Source organism: Ambystoma mexicanum, chromosome 3p (genome assembly GCF_040938575.1).
Source record: "Ambystoma mexicanum isolate Mex_15411 chromosome 3p, UKY_AmexF1_1, whole genome shotgun sequence".
Taxonomy (NCBI): Eukaryota; Metazoa; Chordata; class Amphibia; order Caudata; family Ambystomatidae; genus Ambystoma; species Ambystoma mexicanum.
This window is the reverse complement of record NC_090925.1, coordinates 1,201,057,034-1,201,082,118: the sequence shown is the minus strand read 5'-3', so window position 1 is coordinate 1,201,082,118 and position 25,085 is coordinate 1,201,057,034. Positions and strand designations below refer to the sequence as shown.

The 25,085-nt window shown below is 41.4% G+C and overlaps 1 protein-coding gene across 5 annotated transcripts in view; it reads left to right on the top strand.

Moving 5' to 3' along the window:
* MYOT (myotilin) overlaps positions 1-25,085 on the top strand; it is a 546,673-nt gene that overhangs the window by 282,110 nt on the left and 239,478 nt on the right. For all 5 annotated transcript variants that reach the window (XM_069652618.1, XM_069652622.1, XM_069652620.1 and 2 more), the window contains one exon: positions 9,255-9,374. In XM_069652618.1, the coding sequence (XP_069508719.1) occupies positions 9,255-9,374 (120 nt within the window). The remainder of the gene's footprint in view (positions 1-9,254; positions 9,375-25,085) is intronic.

Here is a 25,085-nt window from a genome sequence, read left to right as displayed (position 1 = left end):
GTCCAGCATCAACTCCACGAACTGGTCATAATCACAGATTCGGATTATGTACGGAACGGGTTCGTGGAGCACCTGGTTAATTGGAAAACCAGAGGCATGTTATGTGCTAACAACAAACCCTTGAAACATGGGAAGTTGGTCCAAAACATTGATGATCTGGTCACATCGAATGGGATGACCATCTACTGGAAAAAGATCAAGGGTCATTCCAAAGTAGAGGGACCAGACAAAACTGGAAATGACTTAGCTGATCCGCTGGCCAAAACCGGGGCCATCCAAGGGGATCTAATTGAGATTGAGTCCCTGTTGGGGGAAATCCAGGTCACTGCCATCACTAGGTCCCAGACAAATGCTCACAATGATCTTTCAACTGCCCAATGGAGCAAGGAGACCCCTGATGCTGATTTGATTACAGCTCAGAAGGGGGATCCAATTATCGGTAAGTTTTACCAACACCTTGAGGACCCTGAGAACTTTCCCCTGACGGATACCGATTACATTGGGAAAGAGGACCTAAGAGTGTTGATGAAATGTCCAAAAATGTTCCGAATCCAAGACGGTTTGCTGGTAAGGAAATCCAAAGCTGGCCACGATCAGTGGGTGGTTCCTACCTCATTCCGAAGCCTGATGTTAAGTCATGCCCATGATGCGGCCACCGCCGGTCATAGGGGGTTTCACACAACACTGGAAATCTTAAGAGAGGTTGTATACTGGCCACGCATGGGGCAGGACCTTGACCAATACTTGAAGGGGTGTCTTGTGTGTGCACAATTTCAGCCATCATCCCTCACGCACCGTGCACCCCTCCAAAAGAGGGGGATGACACTGCCATGGTCAGATTTGCAAATCGACTTTGTAGGCCCTGTGATTCGCTCGTCTAGAGGAAACAAGTACATGTTGACCGTTACATGCTTGTTTACCAAGTGGGTGGAATGTCTCCCAGCCCCAAATTGCAAGGCAGAAACTGCAGCTGCCCTGATGATTAACCACATCTTTTCCCGTTTCGGTCTACCTCAAAGGATTGAGTCAGACAGGGGTAGCCACTTCACCAGTGAAGTAATGACAAAGATGTGGGAGATTCTGGGGGTTAAAAGGAAGCTACACATTGCTTACAGGCCAGCTTCTTCTGGAGCAGTGGAGAGATACAACCGAACCATTGTGAGCATATTAAAGAAGTTTGTGGCAGATTCTGGGACAAGTTGGGATATCCGATTACCTCTGGTCCTAATGGCCATCAGATCTACCCTTTCATCTGCAACCAAAATGTCACCATTTGAGTTGATGACTGGACGCAAGATGGTGCTTCCTCAGCATTTGCTCTACAGAACCCAAGAGCAAACATTGATAAATGCCTCCACAACTCATGAGTATGTGGAGAACTTAAGGAAACACCTTCAACATGCTTTTGCCTATGCTCAGCGGAATCTAGAAAGATCAGCTGAGAGTATGAAGACCCACTATGACCTGAAAACTTCCAGGAAGGAATATCAGGTGGGGGACCGGGTCTATTTATACAATTTCCAAAGGAACCAGGCCAAACAGCGAAAATTTTTGCCTACATGGAAGGGACCCTTTGAGATTATAGACAAGATCTCCCCTGTGGCCTACAAGAGCCGCATCCCCAAAGGCGGTTTGGCAGAGGGGGAAGACAAGTGGGTCCACATTAACCAGTTGAAGTGTTGCCATCCCAGGCACACTTTGCAGCAACTGGAGGAATCCTCTGGAATCCTAGAGGGTACTGTCTCAGATTAATTCAGATCTAACTTTAAATATCCTACATATCGCCTATCAAATTCTGAGTTTCTCAATGTGGGTGTTTTCGTTTTTGAATGCAAAAAGAAATGTGCATGTTCATATGTTTTGACTATAAATTTATATGCCACCCCACTATATCAATGGTGGGGGAAAAATGTCTATGAATAGGTATTGCCGCTCTTCCTTTGTCATCCTAGGAGAAAGAAAACCTGGAGACTGGCCCAGGAGGACGATCCGGAGACTGGGAGGACGATCCGAGGGGCCCAGGGTACCGCCCAATATTCCCATCAGGACCGGCGAGGAGAACCGATCGATCAGTACCGGAAGGAGGAAAAGATGCTGAACTGTGCCATTTGCAGAATTGGAAGAAGATTATGCGGACAGACCAGTGCGTGGGTCAAAACCCTTGTGCACCCGACTCTCCATCGACTCAAATTCAAAGGGCAGTCATGTGGGGGACTTTGTTGGGTGTGCTGACCCACGTTTGAGCTATCATGCTGCAACATTTGGTGCTGTGGGCTTAGAAAATCCAAGATGGCCAAAAAGCCCACATGTGCGCCAGAATCTAGGAGAACCACGCAGTTTGTGCACACTAAAATGGTTGCCTAACTTGCCACCCACCAGTGCGAGCAGGATGGGCCGGGGTGCCATGAGTGAAATGTGTGCCAAAGGAAAAACCGCACTTTAAAATCACCTTTTGTTTCTCTGAATGCCAGCTCAAAATGCCTATTTTCAAACATTGCAACACATCCAAAAATCTCACTGAACACAAGCGGACATCTGGCAGAATGAAGTATGTGTGCATACTAAATCTGGGAAGTTGAAGAGCCCCAAAACAATGTTCATAACAAGACTGGCTGAGCTCTGCAGGTCTGCAGCAGCCTAACTGAAACTGGATTTAAAACTACCAAAAATCGAAAATGTTTAAATTAACTGAGTGACCTACTTTGAGTGTCACATAGTTTGTCACTGTTGAAATGTCATAGTTTTGAACTTAGAATCAGCATTCTAGCTGCATATGTAAAAATTGTCTTGACTTAAACTGGGGAACAAAAAAATGACATTTTATCTGAAACCTGGCTTAATGAAACTGAATTCTGCCTGACATCTACCCCCACAGGAGTTAAAGCCTGCTCAGCCACTCTTCCCCTTGCCAAAAGGAGTTGTCACCTCTCTGATTAGATTAGGGGTGGAGCAGCTACAGGGAGTTGAACAAAGGCCTGTCCTGGGCCCAGGCAGATGGTTTATTAGAGTGGCCGTAAAATAGCTTCCTCTTGGCAGAAGCTGGGAGGGGCAGGGTCTCTGAGCTTGGCGGAAACTGGATAAACTGGTTTCTACAACATGTGACCTGAAAAGACACACCCCTGTTGGCCAGAATATGATTCTAAGAAAGATGTATAACTCATGGTGCGGACTTGTCAAAATTATTTAAATGATACCATAATTCTTGTGAATTTTCTGTGCACGTTTTAAGATGCGTTGGGAATTTGTGTGATGTTCTGGGGCAAAACCCCGCTATTTATGGATACTACAGACTCTGTGTTTAAGCTAGAGACATGGGAATTTACTGGAGTATGTATGGACAGGCCGTGTATATGTGTATAATTTTTAATGAAGAACCAAGGTTGCATAACCCACTAAAATCGAAAATGTTGCCGTTTCTGAATGCAAGCCCTCAGGAAGAGCAGATTTGGGACAGAGACTACCTCATGTGAAAGGTAATATGTACATGCAATGACAAACCACTATGTATTTGAGAAATGTGTATTTTGATCAAATATAGATTTGTGGGCAAACTGACCAGGGGAGGATCCTCTGACCCATAAAACCTACAGCATCACTCTGACTCACAGTTCCTTCCCCAATCATGGGAGAGGGGAGAATTGGGCCAATGACAAGTTGAAAGAGGGGCTGGCTAGTGATGCTGCACACACACCCACTTTCAAAAGACATAAAAAGAGCCACTGGAAGTTAGAGAGGACATTCAATTCCATTTGCTGCGGAGCATGCTGATCGACGACTTCACATCCAGAGATCCAGACTTCAAATCCATCAATCTCCAGAACCTGTAGTACCTAGAAAGCAGAGCAGTATCCAGAATCCAGAGAGGCTAGACCAGCAGAGCAGAGCTGACCCAGACTGCTGTCAGCAGAGCAGAGCTGACCCAGACCGCTGTTAGCAGAACCAGAGAGCTGACCGAGATCACTGTGAAGTGCCGAGACCAGAACCGGAGTCCAGTCTAAAACCTGACCAGATCCGTGGCGAGGCCTATTTTAAAATATATTGTGAGTACCTAGCAGAACTGTGCAGAACCAATCTCTTAGTTAAAATAATCTAATCCAAACTATTTTAATCTAACCAGAACTGCCTCTTGTCACTTGTCATTTGCAAAGCTGTCACCTGTCATTTTCTAGCTGCAAGCTGTAACCTGTCGCTTTGAACTTTTAAAATTTCAAATCCGAAAAACTACCTTTATTTAATCGTCCGTATCTCTGCAACCGTTTGGGCTACTTGGTTTAACTTTCCTCTGAAAGCTTAGAATCTCAGCTTTTCAACGAGCCTAGAACCGACTTCCTACTCCTTATACTTTCTCCGTAATCACGATTCTCGCACCCGCAAATTTTGCCTCGATTTGCGATTTGGCCCGATTTCTTTACTTGTAAAAAGATAGCTGCTTTTGCCTGAACTACTAAATTTCATTTGCCTCTTAAGAACCATCCCTGAATCATTGCTAGAGTGAGCCTGGACTAATATTAACTAGATACCACTCACCCTGAACCTCCTGAAGGGAATTAAAAGCATTTTCAGCATATTTCTCACTGCATTGTCACCATATTCAAAGCACTTGGGTCTGTGTTTCAAAACTCCTATCTGTTGTATAAGCTGCTGGGGGGGAATTGAACTGAATTCTATTTGATTGCATTCCTAAGAACTGAGTCCCATTCTATTCATCTCCTTACATTGCATTAAGGGGGGGGTGAATTGTCCAAGAAAGTGATTACATTGTCTTTTGCTGAAATCCTATCAAGTTATTTTCTGTACTGCATTTCATTCCACATTGCATCCATTTGAAACCATAAAAGTATTGTTGCTATCGTATCCATCCTATAACCACTCATCATTGATTATAAAGAAGTGTGCTAGTGCCGGACTATCCATTATTGATTACTGCTCAGATTAAGTGTGATATTCAATTATTAATTTATTATAAAGTGTGATATATATATATATATCTAACTCCGAATGAGAGACAAGCACTGCAAGAACTTCAGGAGCTAAGCAATTGTATAATTAAACCATCGGATAAAGGGCGCAACATAGTCTTACTGAATAGAGATGATTACATCAAAGAGGCATATAAGCAATTAAACGATATAAGCTGCTACACTAAACTAAAGGCCAATCCTATGGCAGAGTTGGAAAAGACGGTGAAAACATTTTTGGACAAATGGGAAGAAAGAGGCATAATATCCGAAGACACAGCAAAATTTCTGTGGATCAGGCATGCAATAACACCAACTATATACTTTCTTCCAAAAATTCATAAAAATTTGAAGAAACCCCCAGGCAGACCTATAGTCTGTCTTATAGGATCTGCATTGGAAAATGTGTCCAAGTATATAGATGAAGTACTGTTTCCATTTGTCTCCGCCCTCCCGTCATATATCAAAGACACCAAAGATTTTCTTTGTAAAATTGAAGACATTCCTTGGGAGAAGGAGTACCTTATAGCGACGATGGATGTGGTTTCATTATACACATCCATCGGACATGAGGATGGCAAAAAAGCGTGTCAACACTATTTGAACTCAAAATCATTAAATTTTCTGGAGCATACTAAGATGGTGATGGAAATGATCAATCTTTGTTTGACGAACAATGTCTTCCTCTTTAATGATGAATTCTTCAGACAAGTGCAAGGAACCGCAATGGGCACAACTTTCGCTCCCTCGTACGCCAATTTGATGATGGGAGCATGGGAGGAACAAGAGGTCTGGGCAGAGACGAATCAGGAATTTACTCAGAATGTGGTCTTATGGCTTAGATACATTGACGACTTGTTCATAATCTGGAAAGGTACTGCAAAAGGTTGGTTGGATTTTGTTGAAAGACTGAATGAAAATTCTAAAAATCTAAGATTCACCGAAACCCACAGCAGGACATTTATTACCTTCCTAGACGTGAATGTAAGAATAGTGAACAACAAAATCACATGTGAACTACATAGAAAAAAAGTGGGTTCCAATACCCCATTACACGCACAAAGTGGACACCCCAAGAGTTTGATCTGGAGTGTCCCCTATGGGGAATTTGTACGACTCAGAAGGAACAATACCACCTTAGAAGTATATGACAGAGAGAGTAAAATCACAGCAGCTGGTTTTCAACGTCAAATGTATCCTAAACAAGTCATAGAAAGGGCTTTTCTGAAAGCTAGACAACTAGAAAGACAAACTCTACTAACAAGTAGTCATAGCAAAAAAGAAAAAACAGAAGAAGAGAAGAATAACACGAGAATCATCCTCACTTTTGACAGCGAAGCCAAATCTATAAGACACATCTTGCAAAAATACTGGAACATTCTCTTAGCTGACCCAGACCTCGCCAAAAGTCTTCATAAACACCCACAGATAAGTTTCAGGAGAAACAGATCTTTTAAAGATATTCTGGTCCAGAGCTTCATGTCCAAAGACGAATCCAAAAGACAAATTAATTGGCTAACTGTAAAAAAGAAGGGGTTTCATAAATGCACAAGATGTAACATCTGTAGGTATGCAACAAACTGCGAAACATTCATACATCCGATAACAGATCAAAAAACATGGATCACACAATGGATAACATGCGAATCAGACCATGTGGTGTATGTGTTAACGTGCCCTTGCCAGAAATGGTATATTGGCAGCACAAAATGTAAGCTGAAAATTCGCATCCAACAACATGTGCGTGCAATCCTGCATAAGGATGCCAATTACCCCATGGCCAAACACTTTTCTGACTGTCATCAAAGCAACATTGATCAATTGGGTTTCTTTGGAATACACAAAATAGAAATGGGTCCCAGAGGAGGAGACAAAGAGAAACTCCTAAGACAAAAAGAAACTCGTTGCATCCTAGATTTCGAAAGTAAACAACCTAACGGACACAACATCGATGAAGAGTTGTATACTTTTCTGGGGTGCTAAATTAGATTTCTGATAAACTCCCATGTTTTACCATCACACTACAAGTGAAGAGGCGTATAATGTTTAGAGCTAATGCATTATAGAGTTTCCCCCCCCCCCCTTTTTTTCTCCTGAGTAAACTTCTGACTCCCCAACATTAGAACTAAAATGTCAGCAAGAGCAAACGTAGATGTAGTAATTAGAAGAGTATTAATTCTAAAAATGTTTTAATTGAGTGATGGTTTTAATAGTTTTTAATTTTATAATGCTTTTTAGGTGATTGTTTCTTATTTTTGCACTAATGCCTAACATATAATATACAATAGGTTTCGGAAAGAGGGGTCACAACAAGGGACCATATAAAACATGTAATGAATTGGGCTTCATGCAGTAGAAGATAGGGAGTATGGGAGCTTAATAACGTTGAGGGCCTTCTGAGATAGGGATGGCACTATGATGACAATGTCGCGCACTATGCACTTTATAAGCATTCAGTCATTGGAAGAAACGAGACTGAGTCATAATGATGAATCAAAGACAATCCTTTGCTGTTTAAGCACAATGCACTTGTAAGAAAAAATCGGATTGATCCGAGAGAAGGTATAATTCTATGGTTTTAGGTTGTTGGCACTATACACCTTATGTTCTTTAAGGGTTGCCCGGTATTAACTGGATAATAAAGAGACGTTAAGGAGCACTAAGCATCCCAATAATTTCAGAACACTGCTGCTAATGCACTAAGCACTTTATTCAGCAAAAAACAATCGCCCAAATATATGGGGGTTTGGTTATTTGTTTCCGCATGATATAGTTAGCCAACCCGTAAATAAGAAAAACTGTCTTACAGACATTTGTTCAGCCTCTGTTTTTAGACATAATAGACAAACTATGCCTCAACTCCCACGAAATATTGCAAAAGACAAATAAAACTCGAAGGTACCCACGTTTATCTACAATATGCCATGTGTATTTAGAAATGGATTGAAATTTTGTACCATATAGATCACGAAATGGCATATGCAAAAGGTGGCAATTGCTGGGTATTCGGGAAAAACACAGGGCCAATATGGCCGACATATAAACTGTGTGTTCGAATCAACTTTAGCAATAAGTCCCTTTTTTGTGTTTATATCCAAACTGTGTGGGTAGTCTCTCTTTCATGTTTCCTCTTTTAAATGTTTGGCTGACAATGAGGCAAACTGTTGTGAACAAGCGGCGAGTTGGCCGCGGAACGCGTGAACGCCTCAGCAAATTATTTGTTGCACTTGGGAGGACCCATGTATTTTGGTCGTTTGAATTTTAAAGGATTACCATGTGTTTGGTGAAGATTACAATTTTCCCTGTTAAAAAATAAAGGAAGGTTATTTTGGAAAACGAAGTGTGGACTTGGACGTAAACATTTTTTCCAATTTGGATTTGATTGGTGCCTCACCAACACTGTGGAGAGTGCAGCTCAAACTTTCTGGCATGAGAATGGCAGCATTTTGAACATATATATATATATATTGTTTAAATTCTCAAATAAACCTTTTAACTTGCAAAACAGAACTACTTCTTGGCTCATTGGGGTCAGGGGGATTCCAAGAGAGGGGTGTTATATAGGGGTAGTCATCCAGAACTCATGAACTGGACATAAAGATATATCAATAAGGGTTTCCATTCAGTATCCCAGACTAGGCATTGACTTAGCTGTAGTGTTGAATTGAATCCTCTTACAGTACATTTTGAATACAAAACATCTATTGGGCAAAGGGATGGCAGCTTTTTTTGCAACACTTAATAGCTATTTTTATGAGGTGTTCAGCTTCTAATAAAGTGCCCAATTATCATTTAGGATATTTTGGATGGGCCTGAATGGATTGTGTCTCTATCTTTCTTTGCATGTCACTTAGAAGTTCATGAGCCCATCTAACTCCAATAGTGTTTAAACCTATAATGGAGGCTAGCCTAGTTTTAAGCCTCAGTCTTTAAGAAAATGGCTGGCTTGCCATAAGCACAATAAATACAATCATTACGTTTTACATATGTCAGGCACTTGGGATTTGTACATGCTGAACTGGAAACAGTGGCCTTGATCCGACTAGCAGCATTGTACGACACCTAAACGTACAACATGAACTTTAGTTTTGGGTGGCATATTAAGACGAAAATAAATTACAGGCACTAGGCCAATTATTTCTCTTTGGGCTACAGAAATATTTTAAATCCCACATTTAACAAAGGAAAACTACCATGAGTTGCTTATTATTTTGATGGATTCCAATTGTTGCTTTTTGCTTGTTTTAAAGTTAAGATATTAAAAACTGCATAATGTATGATACGTTTTTATTTCAGAGGAAGTCTGCACATTAGTAATTACGGAAGCCTATCCAGAAGATTCCGGTCTATTTAAATGTATCGCTGAAAACAGCTTTGGTGTTGTGGCCTCAAGCGCCCATCTGTTTGTTTTCCCAGGTAATAACTTAATATGGTCTTTAAATATCTGTGGGGCAAAAGATAAAATCCCCTGCACTACCAGAACTGTTTCATATCATGTGTTTGCTCTGTTGTTGGATTCCATAATTCTGCTGTTGTTTTTTCTAGCAAATGACTGTTCTCTCATCTACCCTAGTCATGTCCCTGCTATGGTATAGAATACATGTTGTGACTTGTTGGAAAATGGCTGCCAGTGTGTGTGTGTGTGTGTGTGTGTGTGTGTGTGTGTGTGTGTGTGTGCGCTCCTGCAGTGCGATTGTGCTGTGGGGTGACTGCTAGATACGTGTCTTATGTGGATGAGCATTCCATTTATCTTCAATATTGATAATCAAGGTGGTTTGCCATCAAAATATGGGCTATACCTGCAATCAGTGTCATGTGTCTTAGGTTATAAGAAACCATTGTCCCATTTCTAAATATAACAAATAAACCCCAAAGCCACAGGCGCTCGGGTTATGTACTAGCATACAAATCTGTGATATCTATATTGTTATGCTTTGACTATTATTCGCACTTTAGCACAGCCACTTCAATGTTCTGTATGTTCTTAAATTCTTTTCATATTTCACGTTGTTGATGTCTTTTTCTAGCATCATGGTTGTCATTGAGTACATCTGTTGTGTTCTACGCTGATGTATGACTTATTGTAATTATTTTATTTATATTCTTTATTTGTTTTGCTTGTAAATAACCTTTCAAATATAAAACTTTGACATTTTCCATTTACATTCTTTAAAAAGATCAACAATAAAATATCAGTAAGGAAGTAGTTTATACATTTGCTACTAAGTCAATTGTTGACAATTCACCATTTACATTAAAAGACATGCTTTGCACTTAGGTTCAATTATTTCTAATGACAAGACAATGAGTTTAGAAGAAACATATTCTGTTATTTGGATCAACAATACAATATGAGTTGTGGATAAAAAAGATTACAAAGCCGTGTTCACAACATACAGTAAGAGAGGTAAAATAAATAAGGACCGTTATATCATTCTAAGGCACACTTATGGAAGTCATATATTTTACTACTTCCTAACTGAAAATTAAGGCATTTTCTTGGTCTTAAGTTCTTAATAAAAGGATTATCAGGCACAAATGGTGTCAAGAGCTTACTTACTGATGGTTATAAGTGTGGTGTTATGATACCTTATAAACATTTTATTATTTGGACAGTCTTCAGAATCAACTCCCCTTATAAGTTTAGCTGTAGGAGGAAATATAGTTTTGCTATCTTCATTGATACTTGGTTTGCATTAAATATCATATTCCACATTTTCTTGGTGGATAGTAATCTAAATTTGTGGAAAAATGTACAAAAATATTCTTTTCTCGCTGTGACCAAACTCACGCTTTCAACCAATGGATGTTCTAAGGTTTCAAATGAGGAGTTGGATTCACAAAATCTGCAGTTGTATTGAGTCAGATGTTTTGCCCATGAGGCTAGTAGAGCCTTAGTAGGCCATAGGTCAAAGCACAATCGTATAAGGTTTTGCGATATTTATGATCTGGGAATGCCAAAATATATTTCATGATTTGCTGTAATGGTTTCATTGTGAAATTACCATTTTTAAATGCCTTGTATTTATTACATTGGTCCCATAATAAACCCTAGTCGCATTGCCATCATTTTATCTGCGCTCTGGGTTGTCCATGAGTAGGTTTTGATCTATGTCAGCTTTTGTCATAGTTGTCAAGTAGTGAGCTTTCCAAGTGTTCAAGGCTTTATCATTATTTCTTACTAAAAGTAATTATTGTCCCATTTCTATTCATTGCTCTAAGGGCATGTAGTAGGACTTTACTATATATTGCAGATAGTTGCTTTATATTTACGGGTGTGGCTTATTAGACTTGAGATTTTAATGCAGCTATTTCTTGACTAGAGCTGAACATTATTTTCTCGAGCTCTAACATGGGGTGGTGGTGGGAAGGAAAGTATAGATGGATCATCTGGTTGCCAAAACTGAGTGCTCTCCTGCTGAGATTGATCAAAGACAAATAACCTGCTCTATCAGAGTAAGGCCACTCAAGAGGATCTACAATCACATATTAGATATCTGTGCTAAACCTGAGAAGAAATAATAATTTAATTATCAGTGTAGTAATGCTCACAAGGATAGTCCAGCACTAAAATGCCAAGCAATTCTCCTTTGAACAAGAGTACCCACATCAACCCCATTTACGTGTTTCTGGCTTGTTCAGTGTCATCAGTGAGGCGAGGTTGAGTTGCAAAATAAATGGAGTTCCATCTTATCTATGAGCTACATGTTTCCATCTGTATGCGTACCACATTAGGGATGTCGTGTGACATTATTGGTGTTATCAATTTCGCATCTGAATGTGTACCCCCTTAGGGATGTAGAATAACATACTGAGTTGTTAGTAGTCACTGAGCTGGTGTTGCTTGTGAACATGTGCATCATTTTATGTCTGCCTTGCTTTAGGGTTGGGGAAAACAAAGGTGTGTCAATGTGGGTCCAGATGTCCTCTATATCATTGTTTTGAATTGTTCTGTTGGTGTGCAGCAGGATTAGGATTTCGTTGCCAGTTTGAACTTGGTGTCAGTTGTCCAAATTGTTAGCCCACAAATGACACTTCCTACACACTATACCTGGCATCTGTCCATTTGTACTGTTCAGGTATTTCTCAAGCCTCTAATGTAGCCAAAGGACCTTTCAATTGCTTGTACTGAGTCACCCTAAATCGCACATCTATAAAGATGTACCTTATGAAACCTACACTTCTTGAGCAATTGCACTTTTTCTGTTTTTAGTTTTTTAAATTATTTTTATTAACAATTACGAAGGATACATTCTGTTACAGATGTATGAAGAATAAAATAGCAATATTTGCAAAACAAAGACATTTGATAAACCACTGTTCAGCATCGAATTTGAGTGATGATAAAATTAAAAAAATGTATTTGTTATAAGAATGGGCAGTTTAGACAGACACGACTAACAAGAAGTCATAGGAAAGAGGTGGGATCAAGCTAAACACGATGTACAGGAAGTAACAATGCAATTAAGAGTGACATTTATAATCTATTATTAAGGTAACAAGTAAATAAATCCCATTTTTAAGGAGTATAAGTGAAACATTATTAGTGTAAGCATGACAGTTTGTCCACATATTTCAAGTTAGATGAGATTAGATGAAGACCAATATAAATAAATAGATTAAGTAAATTTGGGGAGGATATTGTGTTCATGGGATTGTCACTTGTCAATGGTACCAATCATTCGTTTACCCAAGGTCAGGTGTTCATTAAACGTAATAATCGTTTGCAAAGAAACCCACATTTTCTGCCAAAAAGTCAGCACAATTGGAATAAAAAAAAAAAACTAATTTGGGGTTTGGCAAGACCAGCAGAGATTGGGAGTATTAGTAGATAGTTTGGAAATTCTTAGAGGGGTTAGGTAAATGCATAATGTACAATAAAAAAATTGCATTGGGTTTATAGAGATCATAATTAAGATTGTGCAAGCAGGAGCTAAAGCCAGTTCTTGGATATCTCGCATTAACCAATGAGCAGGAGCTACCAGTGGAGAACGAGAAGCTAGTCCAAAGTTATTTGCAAATCTAACTTTTGCATAAGATGCACATTTACCATTGTTTCCATTTTTATTGCCCTCTTATGCATTAAATTTCATATAGATGATTTGGATTGCTTGTTCATAGATCATTCCAAATTCACAAAGTTATTGTCACATAGGTATGTTTGTTCAGCATCAGCTGGCTTTGGGAGCCAAAAGTAGCTCCTGGTAACTGTTGGTGTCAAGTTAATCAAAGTCTTCTGGGCTACAGGCAGGAGCTAAATAGCTCCCAGCTCCCCTCAATTTCGAACCTTGGGTTAGATTGGCCACCACAAATGTAGTCTGATGATGCTTCCAATTTCTTGGCACAAATGAGTTTCCCAATCTTTAATAATATTAGTATTAAATACATTTCTATCCTATATTTAATTTAAGATAGAATATACTTTAGTGACTTTAGTTCAATAATTATTATTAATTAAATAAATTTGGGGGGAAGTCTTTGTGAAACGTTGGGTAAGGCCTTAGTGATAAATCCAATAAGAGGATGGTAGAAGGTATAATCGGAAGATATAGTTCTAAACCCTATTTGGGGAAAAGGAGCAGCAATCAATATAATTGTTAAACACATGTTTAATTTTGTGCATGCCATTAGTACCATCATCGAAAAACTATAGAATTGAGTTTCATCATCAATATTTATTGAACCAGAGATATATATTGTCAATATCGGCTAGGTCATATGGAGTATGAAGAAGTTTGTTCAAGGTGATTTTAAAAAGATGTAAAGGAGGGAATTTTTAGATATTCAGCCATGAGGAGGTTTAAAGAAAATGGGAGAGGGATAATGGGGCAATCCAATGTGTTTCTATCTTAACCCAAGTGGGGGTTTCATTCCAATGGTTCTCATTACATAGGAAAATGAAAATTTGATGCAAAATGAAGGCTTTATGATATGTGCTGAAGTCAAGAAATGTAACCCCTCTGTCATTTTTAGATAGTTTAAGTTTGTTTACGCAGTTTTTGTGGTTTTGTTGCTCCATAGGAATTTGAATAGTAAACTATCAAGTTTATTAAAAAACTGAGAAGGAAATGATACTGGGATCATTGAAATAATATATGAAATAATAGAACTACATGTCATGTTGATGGAATCAAGAAGACCCCACAAAGTTAAGAATAAGGGAGCCCATCCAGTAATTAATTATTTAATTGTATTAAGAATGTGTGAGGTATTAAGGGCAATAGTTCTATCTAAGTGCTTTGGTACATGAATGCAAAGGTATTTAATTCATGAAGGACACTGTATCATCCCATAAATGAGTATATTAGAAAGAGAGCAAACAAAGGTAAGGGGTACAAATTCAGATTTGTCATAATTGAATTTGTAATTAGAAACATGTGAGAAGTGATTTATTGGGCTAATTGGATTAGGAATAGATTTAGTTGGATTAGATAAATAAAGTTAAATGTCATCAGCATATGCCTATAATTTAAATACATTATTACCTAAATACATTATTACCGAAAAGTATATCAGGTATGCTTTCATTTTTTCTAATATTTAGTAGTATTGGTTCTAGGCTTAAAATAAACAATATCTTGTAATAGGAAAATATGGTGACAGAGTATTATTAAATAAGTGTAGGGGGGGTGGATTAAAGGATTACAAAAAATCTAATAAAGGTAGAACTAAATCAGTGCCATGTCTATCAGTTAAGCATAAATATAAGGTCAAAATCTTTCTCAGTGTCAAGAGTAAGTAGGATCTTTGGATCAATTGATTTTTGGACGCGGGAAAGGACTTTGAAAAGGATCCTTGTATTACAAGAGGAGTATCAACCTTTTATAAATCCTGCTTAGTCATTATGTGTAAGTCTATGTAAAAATTGAGTGAATCTGGTGGCTAAGATTCTAGCAGAATATGCTTGGGTGATCATTTTTATCTAGTTAAGGGTCTATAACACAGTTTGGGCAAGACAATTAATAGAGCTTCACCACAGGGATCAAAGCTCTCACCTTGAGTAAAGAAGTGTTCATATAATTCAAGAGGTTTGGGGAAAGTGATTCTGAAAACGTTTTAAAGAAATCAATTGAAAACCCATCAGGACCAGGGGCTATACTCAATTTAATGTCAGTGATGGCTTTTTTAGCCTCTTGTAAGCTAATGGGCTCATCTCAGGGGGTCTGATCAACTGGTTGATTAAGTATTTTTAGTATGTTTGGCCAAATACTGATTTATTTCACATACTTTTATGGAAAGATCAGAGGTGTAAAGGTCTCAATTGAAATCAAAGTCTTTAATAATCTTATTTTTGTCTGTGACCCATCACCTAGCTGAGTTTGTAATAGACGTAATAATCGATTTCTCTTGTTTGCGTTTTAGATAGGAGGCTAGTAATTTGCCAGCCTTATTAGATGTGCCATAATATTTAGCCTTGATTTGGAGTAAAGAGATGAAAACTTACAAAGGGTGCAGTTGTTAACTGCTGCTGGCTGTGTGGGGAGCAAAGCAGTGACCCCCCTGAGGAGATCCAGACAAGTGGTTGTTGAAACCCACACCCCCCTGTGCATAAGTGGCTAGCAGATCTGCAGTGACGAAGCCCATGGCTTGCAAAGTGTGTGGCTGTTAACTATCTGCTGGCTGTTTAGTGCTGTTGGGTGTGACTTATCGTTGCCAGTCATGGGAGAATTCCTAGGCACCACAATGGTAAGCGGACTTTGAACTTGCATATTCGTCCTGCTCACCTGCTTTACCATCATTGCACTTGACTATGTCAATCTGTGCTTGGTTGGCTGTGCCTTCCAACAGTATGAGAACATAGACTATTTGGACTGCACTGGGGCCTTTTTGAAAGGAACTTGAGCCTTTAAGTGTATGAGAGGTGACAGGGTTAAGAGTCACAGAAGCTTGTGAGGCAAGCAGGGAAAATAAGGGAAGCTGATCTACCCTAGTTTGCTGTGACATCCCTCCCTACCACCTGGAGGTGGCTATTAATGGATCCTGGTTACGTATTCAAACACTTTTTTTGATGGCAGTGATTTTATATCCGTGGGAGCGAGGATAGGGAGATGGACTAAGGCAGCCCTCTATAGCAATTGAGCGTGCTTCGTCCCTGGAAAACCTTCTTTCTAGGACTTGGTTTTTTAACTTGATATAATTTTGTACTTTGATGTATATGGGTTGCACCACTGGATTTGTGTTTTTATAAGGTATTCATTTTAACATGTTTGTACCATAGTTTAGTTCGAGAGTGTAACTGAGGTATCATTGTTTGCTTGTTGATATTTGTATTTTAAATTATTATTCTATGCACTTTCGCTATACTAATGGAAGATTGCACTTTGCACAACACACATTGCACAACAGAGGACCATGCACTTTTAGTATTTTAGTGCTGTTATTCTTTCGAGTCTAGGGTGCTAACGAAGATGGCTAAAAAAAGCAAACTCTAGTACCTCCCCTAGTAAGGCACCAAAAAAGGTACTTAACATTTTTGAACCAATCCAACAAGTAAATGTTCTAATTTCAGGACTAGGAATCTTTTACATGACATTGATGGTGGAAAAGGCACGAAAATGAGTAGCTTCTAATTGTGTGGCAGTTATCCCCTTGGATAAAGTTAGTACAGAGCCAGATGTTCCCATAAACGGGTGGGCTAGGGTGGGGGGAGTTTGGGGGTGTTGAGGAACCAGCAAGAAGGTCGAAGGAGACTTAAGGGAAAAGCTGTTGAGGAACTGGATGTACATGAAATAGATAAGCTGAAGGGACAAAAGAGGGGTAAAAGCTATTGCATCCCCGTTGGTGCAAGGGGCGTGGAAAGACTAACAGTAAGTAGTGTAATTGAATTGCAGACAGAGGGGGTGCATGTTGTTGCCCGACGTGAACCCTGGTATGAACGTACCTGGGAGGTGATTTCAGTCTCCCCAACAGTAGAAGTACCTGTTGTTTTCCCCCAACCCTGCCTCAAGTAGATTACCGGCACCAAGTAATGTCTCTGAAAGTAACGAAGAGTTATTTGTAATCTCATCTTCTATCCCAATTTGTAATAGATTTGCCATTCTATAAGTAAGACTGAGGAGTGCAATTTTAGTTTGCAGAGTCAACAGTTTGGGGTAAATCGGGGTCCTACTGGGTAGGACAGGGGCAGGCCAGTGGTAGTGATGCTAATATGGTTGATACAACCTCCCTCGATAGTGTACAGCGGATCTTTGCTGAATTAAAGAAATTAACTGCTGCTGTGGGCAACCTCACGAAATTGGTGGTGGGATTGCGAGATATTAATAGGATAGGGTCCGGGGTTCAGCAGCCTAGACTAGAGCCTATGGCCTCTGGCAGTCTGGTGGAGGAGCCCCCTATACCACAGCCTGCTAGGCAGCAGGTATCAAGAAGTTTGGTTAGAGCAGCTGCTGCTAAAAGGGACAAACATGGTCCAAGGGGGATGGGGGGTTCAATTCGATAAGGACCAGGGGCCAGATTGGCAAAGGTACAATGCTGTGCGCTGCTATGCACCAGCTTTACTTGGCACGGAATCCGGAATGGTCACTTTCTCCCCAATGATCGTACATTGGCATGTATTGAAGCCCCAAGGGAGATGCAATTATCGACATTAACGCTGGTTTGATAATTGCCAAATTTAGCGCCTCTGTGATCATTTAGGGGCAGTTGGTCTCACTGGGAGCATGGTGCCATGCTGAGTGATCGCGTATAGCTAACAGTAGCATGCTGCGTAAAGCAAACTTTTGGCCAGTCATTGCCATAGCGGCGTGCATGCAAAAGAGGCTCATTGAGTGCCTTTATCTCTAGCTTAGAGTGTCTCCTTTCTCTTGCACCCCCCGACCCCCCAAAGAAATCTGGAAATCCTCAAATAATGCCTGGCAGGAAAACGTCTCACCCCACTCGCCTTAGAACATTGTCAGCCATTGCTAGACGTTGCATAGAGAGGTTCTGTTCTAATTTTGAGTTTGCATATGTGTAGCACCGTGAGCTCTTTGTCAGTAATGACAGTTGTCACAAGTCGCCATACTTTCAACAAAACTGTATTGCGTTGCATGTTATTGGTTTCTTTTGCACGTGTTCTTCCATTTTAATAGTGGAATTGTAAAATTACCTTTGTGTGTTCAAACGAGCAGTATATTTGTTTCCAATGTGAAAACTTTGCTGCCTTATCATTTTTCAAGTCTATCACAGGAAGCATTTAATCTTAATCACTGCGGCTAAGTGCCCAGGCCTCAAGTCACATGAATATCTTACGTTCAGCCAGTTCTGAGTTTTCAGTTGAGGGCGCCATGCTTTCTGGGACTTGTATTTTTGTTTTTTCTAGTCTATGACTTTGGTTGCAAGTGGCGGAATGCATAGTGTTATTGCCAAACACTAAGGACTTGCTGCAGGGTATACACATGAGACCCAATTGTCCTAATAAAGCAAGTGAAAAGTCGGGTCTTTGTTTTAAACTTAACATTGGCTATAGGTGAAATGAAGCAGCTGTTCACTATATCTGGAAAATACAGCTTAAGCTGGGATTTGAATTGTTAGGCTCAGAAGCCCAATATAAAACCACTTGGTAAATGATCAGTAAAGTTAATTGCGAGTTTCACTGACTAGTTGCAACTGCAGAACAAGCACGCATTAAACAATTCTGGAAACCACACAGAAGTCGTCAGTGTCTGGTTGTCCTGCTAAACATGAAATCTGAACACGTGTCCTTTCTAAGACAAGCCTATGATTCAAATGGCTCAATTGAAGCTGCATGTTGTATGTTTTATCCACATATGTTGCTTGGAAACTGCTGCAGTACTTCAATACCACCAGAGCCAGAATGCATGGCTGCAGCTGAAACTTGCTAAAGAGGCAGACAGCCACGAGCTCCAGCTGCCGTTATGACTAATGAAGAGCTAATGGCCCAGAGCACAATGAACAGAGAAATTAACCCTTTCCGTCCCCCCTACCCACAGTCTCAGGGGTGGGGGGTGCTACTCCATTCTGTCAACAGTGGAGCTCACCTGTGCTTTGGTGTCGGATTCACAGGAGGATAAATCAGATCCAGGAGGTTCCACAGTTGTCCTAGATGGAGTTCCTTTTTAGAGAAGAGATAGGGTCTGTTCTGGGAAAAATGGCAGATCCCCTGCACAGCCCAAAGAGGGGAAAAAGCCAGTGGCACAAAAAAAACCTGAAGATCTTCAAAGCAGATTTGGGAGAAAGGAAGTCTCTGTTCTTCTTTCCTGGCAGGTAGAGAGGATCCTTTCCTTGATGATGGAGCGTGAGTCACAGACCAAAGGGCTCTGTAGGTAAGTTCATAAGAAGAGATGTCCAGAGAGCATGAGGTGTATACTTATAGTTGGAGAAATCAGGGTACCAGCAGAACTGTACCAGAATGAGTTTGGGCAGAAGGGCGCCAGCGGACCAACAGCGGAATGAGTAAGGGCAGAAGGTAATAGCAACGTAGTAGTAAGATAACAACCACAAAAGAGTAAAGCAAACAGCATATCCAAGTGAGAACTTAGAGAAAGTTATTATGAAAGAACCCACCGTTCCAAAAATACTCTCTGAGCTGTGCAGATATAGGCACAGAGATTAGCTTGGACTACATCTCGTGAGGAAATGCCAAAGTAAGGAAAAGAAAGAAAAGCAACAAGTAGGAGCCGTAAACGGCGGAGACAGAAAGAAAAGTAAGAGCCACCGGCAGAGAGCAGCCAGATGGTGGCTGAGAGTGGAGGTAGCAGGAACAGCCAGAGAAAAAAATAACCCAAAGCGGGGGAAAGGGCACTGGAAGTAGGAACGGAGAAAGTAAGAACAGAATTGGAATTCAAAGGGGGAAGGAAGGAAAAAAGGTCAGAGGGGCGGTCATATGCCGAACAGGCAGGAGAGCTGGAAATCCAAAGAGGATGCTGGAACCGAGCGGGACCAGGAAGCGAGGAAACCAAAACAGTTGCAATGCACTGAGGGGGTGTGGCTACTCTCATTATGAGGGAGAAGTAGCGTAACAACTAGAACGCTGCCCAAGGCGCTGGAATGTAAGTGTTAATGGTGCTTCCACTGGGACCAGATCGTCCAGTGGCCTCTCCTCATGACACATACAGAGTGGGGAGAGAGCAAGCTGGGGTTGTCAAAGTACGGGTTATGAACATCACATAAACATCATAGATATGATGGAACACATTAACGTCTGTGAATGTTCACAACACGTGCCGTGATGGAGAAAGCGTTTTCTAACCGGATGTCATTTATTGTATTTGCTTTTGCATAACCTGGGCATTTGTCCATCGTTGTACTACCACATTTGCTCAATCTCTTTGCCCCTTTCTTTTATCACCTAGTAAGGTGCAGAATGAGACATGTCTTCACAAAAAAACAAGTCCTCTGGCGCGGCGGGCGTCCTTCTGCTTGGGGCTGGATGCTCCTCCAGCAGGACGCCCGCCGGCTTATATGCCGCTAGACATGCCCCCATCCTTTGTTGCCCTTTGCAGGCTTTCCTTGGATTTTGCCGTGCTTGCACTCCCCCTTAACAAGGGGGGAGGGAGGAGGAGGACCTTGCCCACGTTATCCGGGTGCCTCCTCCACTTTTCTCTGTTGTCACCTCCAAAACCGCTTTTCATCACCCTTTTGACAATCATACCATAAAACTTTGTACCATCTCTGTACTGGCGGAATGAAGATCATGCTGACATGGCTTGTCAGAGTATAGAAAAGGGATGCACTCCTGCCTTTCTGGGAGAAGTCCCCCTGCAGCGCAACAGCCAAGGGCGCAATCTCGTATGATTTCCGACGCAAATAAACTGGGCCTGCTAGTTTGCGCACCTTCCTGATAATCAGAAATCAGGGCAATTCATGCACGCAAAGGAAAAAAAAAAGGCTAACCTTTGCTAATCTGGCCCCTGTAAGTTAAATCCTTTGGAGACCAATGAGTCCAATAACCCTCATGGTTGGTCTGATTCAATAACAGCAACGATCAAGAAACATGTAGAAGGTAATCCACCCAGGTGGCTTTGGGGGAATTACATGAGGTTAGGCTCACTGAATCACCCCTATAATAGGAGCACCCAGTCCGAGGCCCGCAAAGAGGGGATAACTTAAGGGGGGGAGTGCTTGTTGTAATGCACAATGTGCCTAGACTGGCAAGGGAAAACTATGAGAACCAGGGTTTGCTTGTTAATTGGTGTATCCATTGGCTCCCACATGAAAGGGTTGCCTCTCAGTAATCAGAAGCCACATTGTGTTTTGTGCTAGGAATCCAATGCCAGTCGCAGAAGATTATATACAGATATCCCTTAAAGACATGAAGCTGGTACAGGAGCTCGTAGCTATAGAGTATAGGGCCTATCCCCTCAAGGGTTCCAAGATAAGCCCACCATGTCCATGTGCACAGTGATCCTGGTTGAACCAACTCGGGCAGCTGATTCTGTAACTATTGCGGCTGCTCTTGTGGATACTTGCAATGATTTGTATTGACAACCAAGGGAGAATAATAGGAACCAGGAAAGGACTGTTGCTAACATCAGTATGGTCTCATGGAACATTGCGGGGATCAGGAAACATTTGGTGGACATGTGTTGTTTACAATTTATTTAAGAACATAAGGTGATTTCCTTCCAAGAGCCTTGGGCACTGGAGGACATGAGTATCCAAGGATATCAACCCTTCTGTATCCCTGCAGTAAAAGGTCCCAGAGGTAGACCCTGTGGGGGTCTCTCGATATGGGTGGAAGCTGACATGAATTGGGAAATTCAGGTATATGATACTGGATCCCGGGATTTGCAACATATTATTATTAAGTTGTCTGAGGACAACTACCTCCTCTTATTCAATGTATACATCAGGCCTAGTAATAAAGCTGACTGCAATGTATTGGTATTACTACAAGGGATTGTTGTTAGGTAGTCCTCTTATGCCCCTAAGCAGGTATATGTTCTAGTGGCTGGTGATCTCAACTGCCAGTTTGAACCTCGTAGGGAGCTTGAAGGTATATGTGACGACAGGGATCTTGCATGGGCATTCCAGATCTTAGGGCCAATTACCTCCCTAGAGTACATAGTCAGGCATCGAGACTGCTCAGATATTACATGATCTGGAACTGAGGGCCTTTAATGGGTGTGTTGGAATGGATCAACCTCAAAGGTTACCTTTATAGGTAACTAGCAGGTGTACCAGTGCTTCACACAGTAATTCCCACTTCAGTCCTAGTTTGAAGTGTATTCAATGAACAAATATTGGTGATGATGTTGCATGGTTGTTTGCGTTACCCTGATATGTCATAATTCGCCGTTTCCGCCCCTTTTGGACTTCATGTTCCATCATGCACCGCAACGTCATACCTGCTATCCTACCAACATGGCCGACACCAGAGAAACGCTGCTGTCTAGTGTTTATGCAAGACTTGTTGCTTCCTAGAAAACAGGCACACCCCCGCGGCTATGCGCATCTCAACACTATCCTTCCGAGTACCCGGCAAGTGCGTTCCTAACTTCCGTTCTTCTTCCGTGCTACTCCTCTGATAATTATCAGTCCCAAATTCCTTCCTGGTGTGCTTATCTTGCTCCTGGCGCTCCCGCCTGAGGGTCCGCTCATTTCTCTCTCTTCCCGGGCCTTCGGTCCAATCCTTCCGTGCTCGCACACTGCTTGCTGCACTCTGCAAGCATTACTACTCCTCCCTGGTTCCTAGATCCATCCCGGGCATTGACTGTTACTCACCTTACCTTCCTGGAATAATACTGAACGTTTAACTTCTCTCCGAGGCTGGTGTCCGGTCTACACACTGGAGGCAGAGGATACCCGACCATACCTGTATAAGTCCCGAATGTACAGGAACAAAGAAAGACCTCAAAGAAAGAAGACAACATAAGACAAACAGGTGACACAAGGGGCAGAGTGTGACAGTTTGAGATGGCCAAAGACTTGATAAAGAATTCAATATGGAGGCTGCTGTCCAGGACCTCATGAGAGGAATGCAAGAATTGACAAAGCCGAAAATGCAGCGATAAAACAACTCGTGCTATCCAGAGACTCGGCATTCCAGAAAAGTGGTAGGGGGCATAGTGGACAAATACGATGGTTCCTCTAAGGCACTGCATTCCTTCCTTGATTCTTGTCTGATGCATTTTACATTTAAATCCTACTATTTTTCCACTCCCAGGGCCAAAGCGGGATTTATAATCTCACATCTCTCTGGAAATGCTTTAGCCTGGGCAACTCCCTTGGTGAATGTGGGCGACCCACTCCTGGACAACTATGATGGATTTGTGGCGGCCTTCAAAACCATTTTTGACTGCCCTGAACAAGTGTACAGTACTCAGGAAAAGCTGTTGGAGTTCCAACAAGGAAATCAAGACATATTGTCTTATGTAACACACTTCAAGCAATTGGCTAAGGAGGCAGATTGGTACCAGGAGGCCTGCTTTACCTAGTTTCGTCGAGGATTAAACGAGGAAATCTAGGATGAATTGGCTAGAGTAGCACATCCAGGTTCTTTCCAGGCTTCGATAGATTTGGCTCTACAAATTGATTTCCGAATTCAAGAGAAAAAGGCAGAGAAAAAAAAAACAGTTCCAACAAAGATTCCCGTGGATTATCCAAGCCCTAAGGAAACAACCTCTCTGCACCCCTCTGATCCTGAACCCATGCAACTACGCTCCTTATGGGGTCCAATCTCTCCTCAAGGTAGGATTTGTAGGATCAACACTGGACTCTGTATGTATTGTGCTTCTGATAAACATCTTGTACAAAATTGTCCGATAGCTCCACCTAGGCGTTTTGGAAATACCAGCTCCCGAACTTGAACGGAGCCCAGCTTCAGGAGAATGGTACTTGCTCCACTTCTTCTCCTTTCTTGAACTGTCTTCATCAAAACACCTTGGTGGTTCTACAAGCATTCTTGTCTTCCACCAATAAGGAGACACATCAAGGAGACACATTCCATCTTGGCCCTAGTTGATTGTGGTGCTATGGGAATATTCCTGGACCACGAATGGGCCTTAAAGCACAACATTGCTCGAGAATCCAAAGAAACAATCCAGGCAGTCGAAGGGATAGATTGGAAACCACTGTCTTCTGGACCCATAACCCAGCAAAGCACAAAACTATTACTCTCAATAAATAATCACCAGGAGATGCTTTGTTTTGATATCATAAAGGCAGCTCAATGCCCAATGGTTCTGGGCATGCCCTGGTTTCAAAAACACAACCCATACATTAATTGGGTGGCCGGATCCTTATTTCTAGGTTCCGAATTCTGTCTGTCTCATTGTTTATCCCAGAATGTTTTACAGACCATATCCAGAGAATCCCGGATCTCTGAACAACCTTCTATATGTGTTTCCAACATTACCCAAGTTCCGGAGATTTACCAACAATACACAGATGTTTTTTTGACAGCTAATTTTTCAATCACTTCTGCCCCATCGACCAGAAGATTGTGCCATCGATATTGAAGTCTCCGCAGTTATACCATTTGGAAGCATGTTTATTCTTTCTGAGCCGGAGAAAAGAGCACTACGTGAATATCTGGACACCAATCTCGCCAATGGAACCATCCGTCCTTCTAAGTTTCCAGCTGGGGCCTCTTTGTTCTTTATGCCCAAAAAGGACACCCAGGAACTCTGACCATGTCTGGACTATCGGGCCTTAACCAATGCACTCTCAAGGACCGCTATGCTTTACCACTCATTTCAGATATATTGGAAGCAGTATGTGGCGCTGTAATCTTTACCAAACCTGACTTACGGGACGCTTACCATCTCATCCGCATAAAGGAAGGTGATGAGTGGAAGACCACCTTCAGGTCGCCCTTTGGTCACTTTGAACACCTGGTTATGCCATTTGGCCTTGCCAACGCTCCCACAGTTTTTCAGCGCTTCATGGACAGAGTCTTTTCAGATATGCTGTTCCTCTTTGTCATGTTTTACCTGGATGACATATTGATATATTCCAATGACCTCAAAGTACATCAAGAACACGTGACCTTAGTTCTACAACACCTGCGAGAGAATAAACTGCTGGCCAAACCAGAAAAGTATATCTTTCATGCCTCAACAGTCCATTACCTTGGGTTTGTTTTGAGTTCCAAAGGAATAGAAATGGATCCCGCCAAGGTCGACACAATCCTTTCATGACCGGCCCCTACAACAGTAAAACAGATTCAATCTTTCCTGGGCCTTG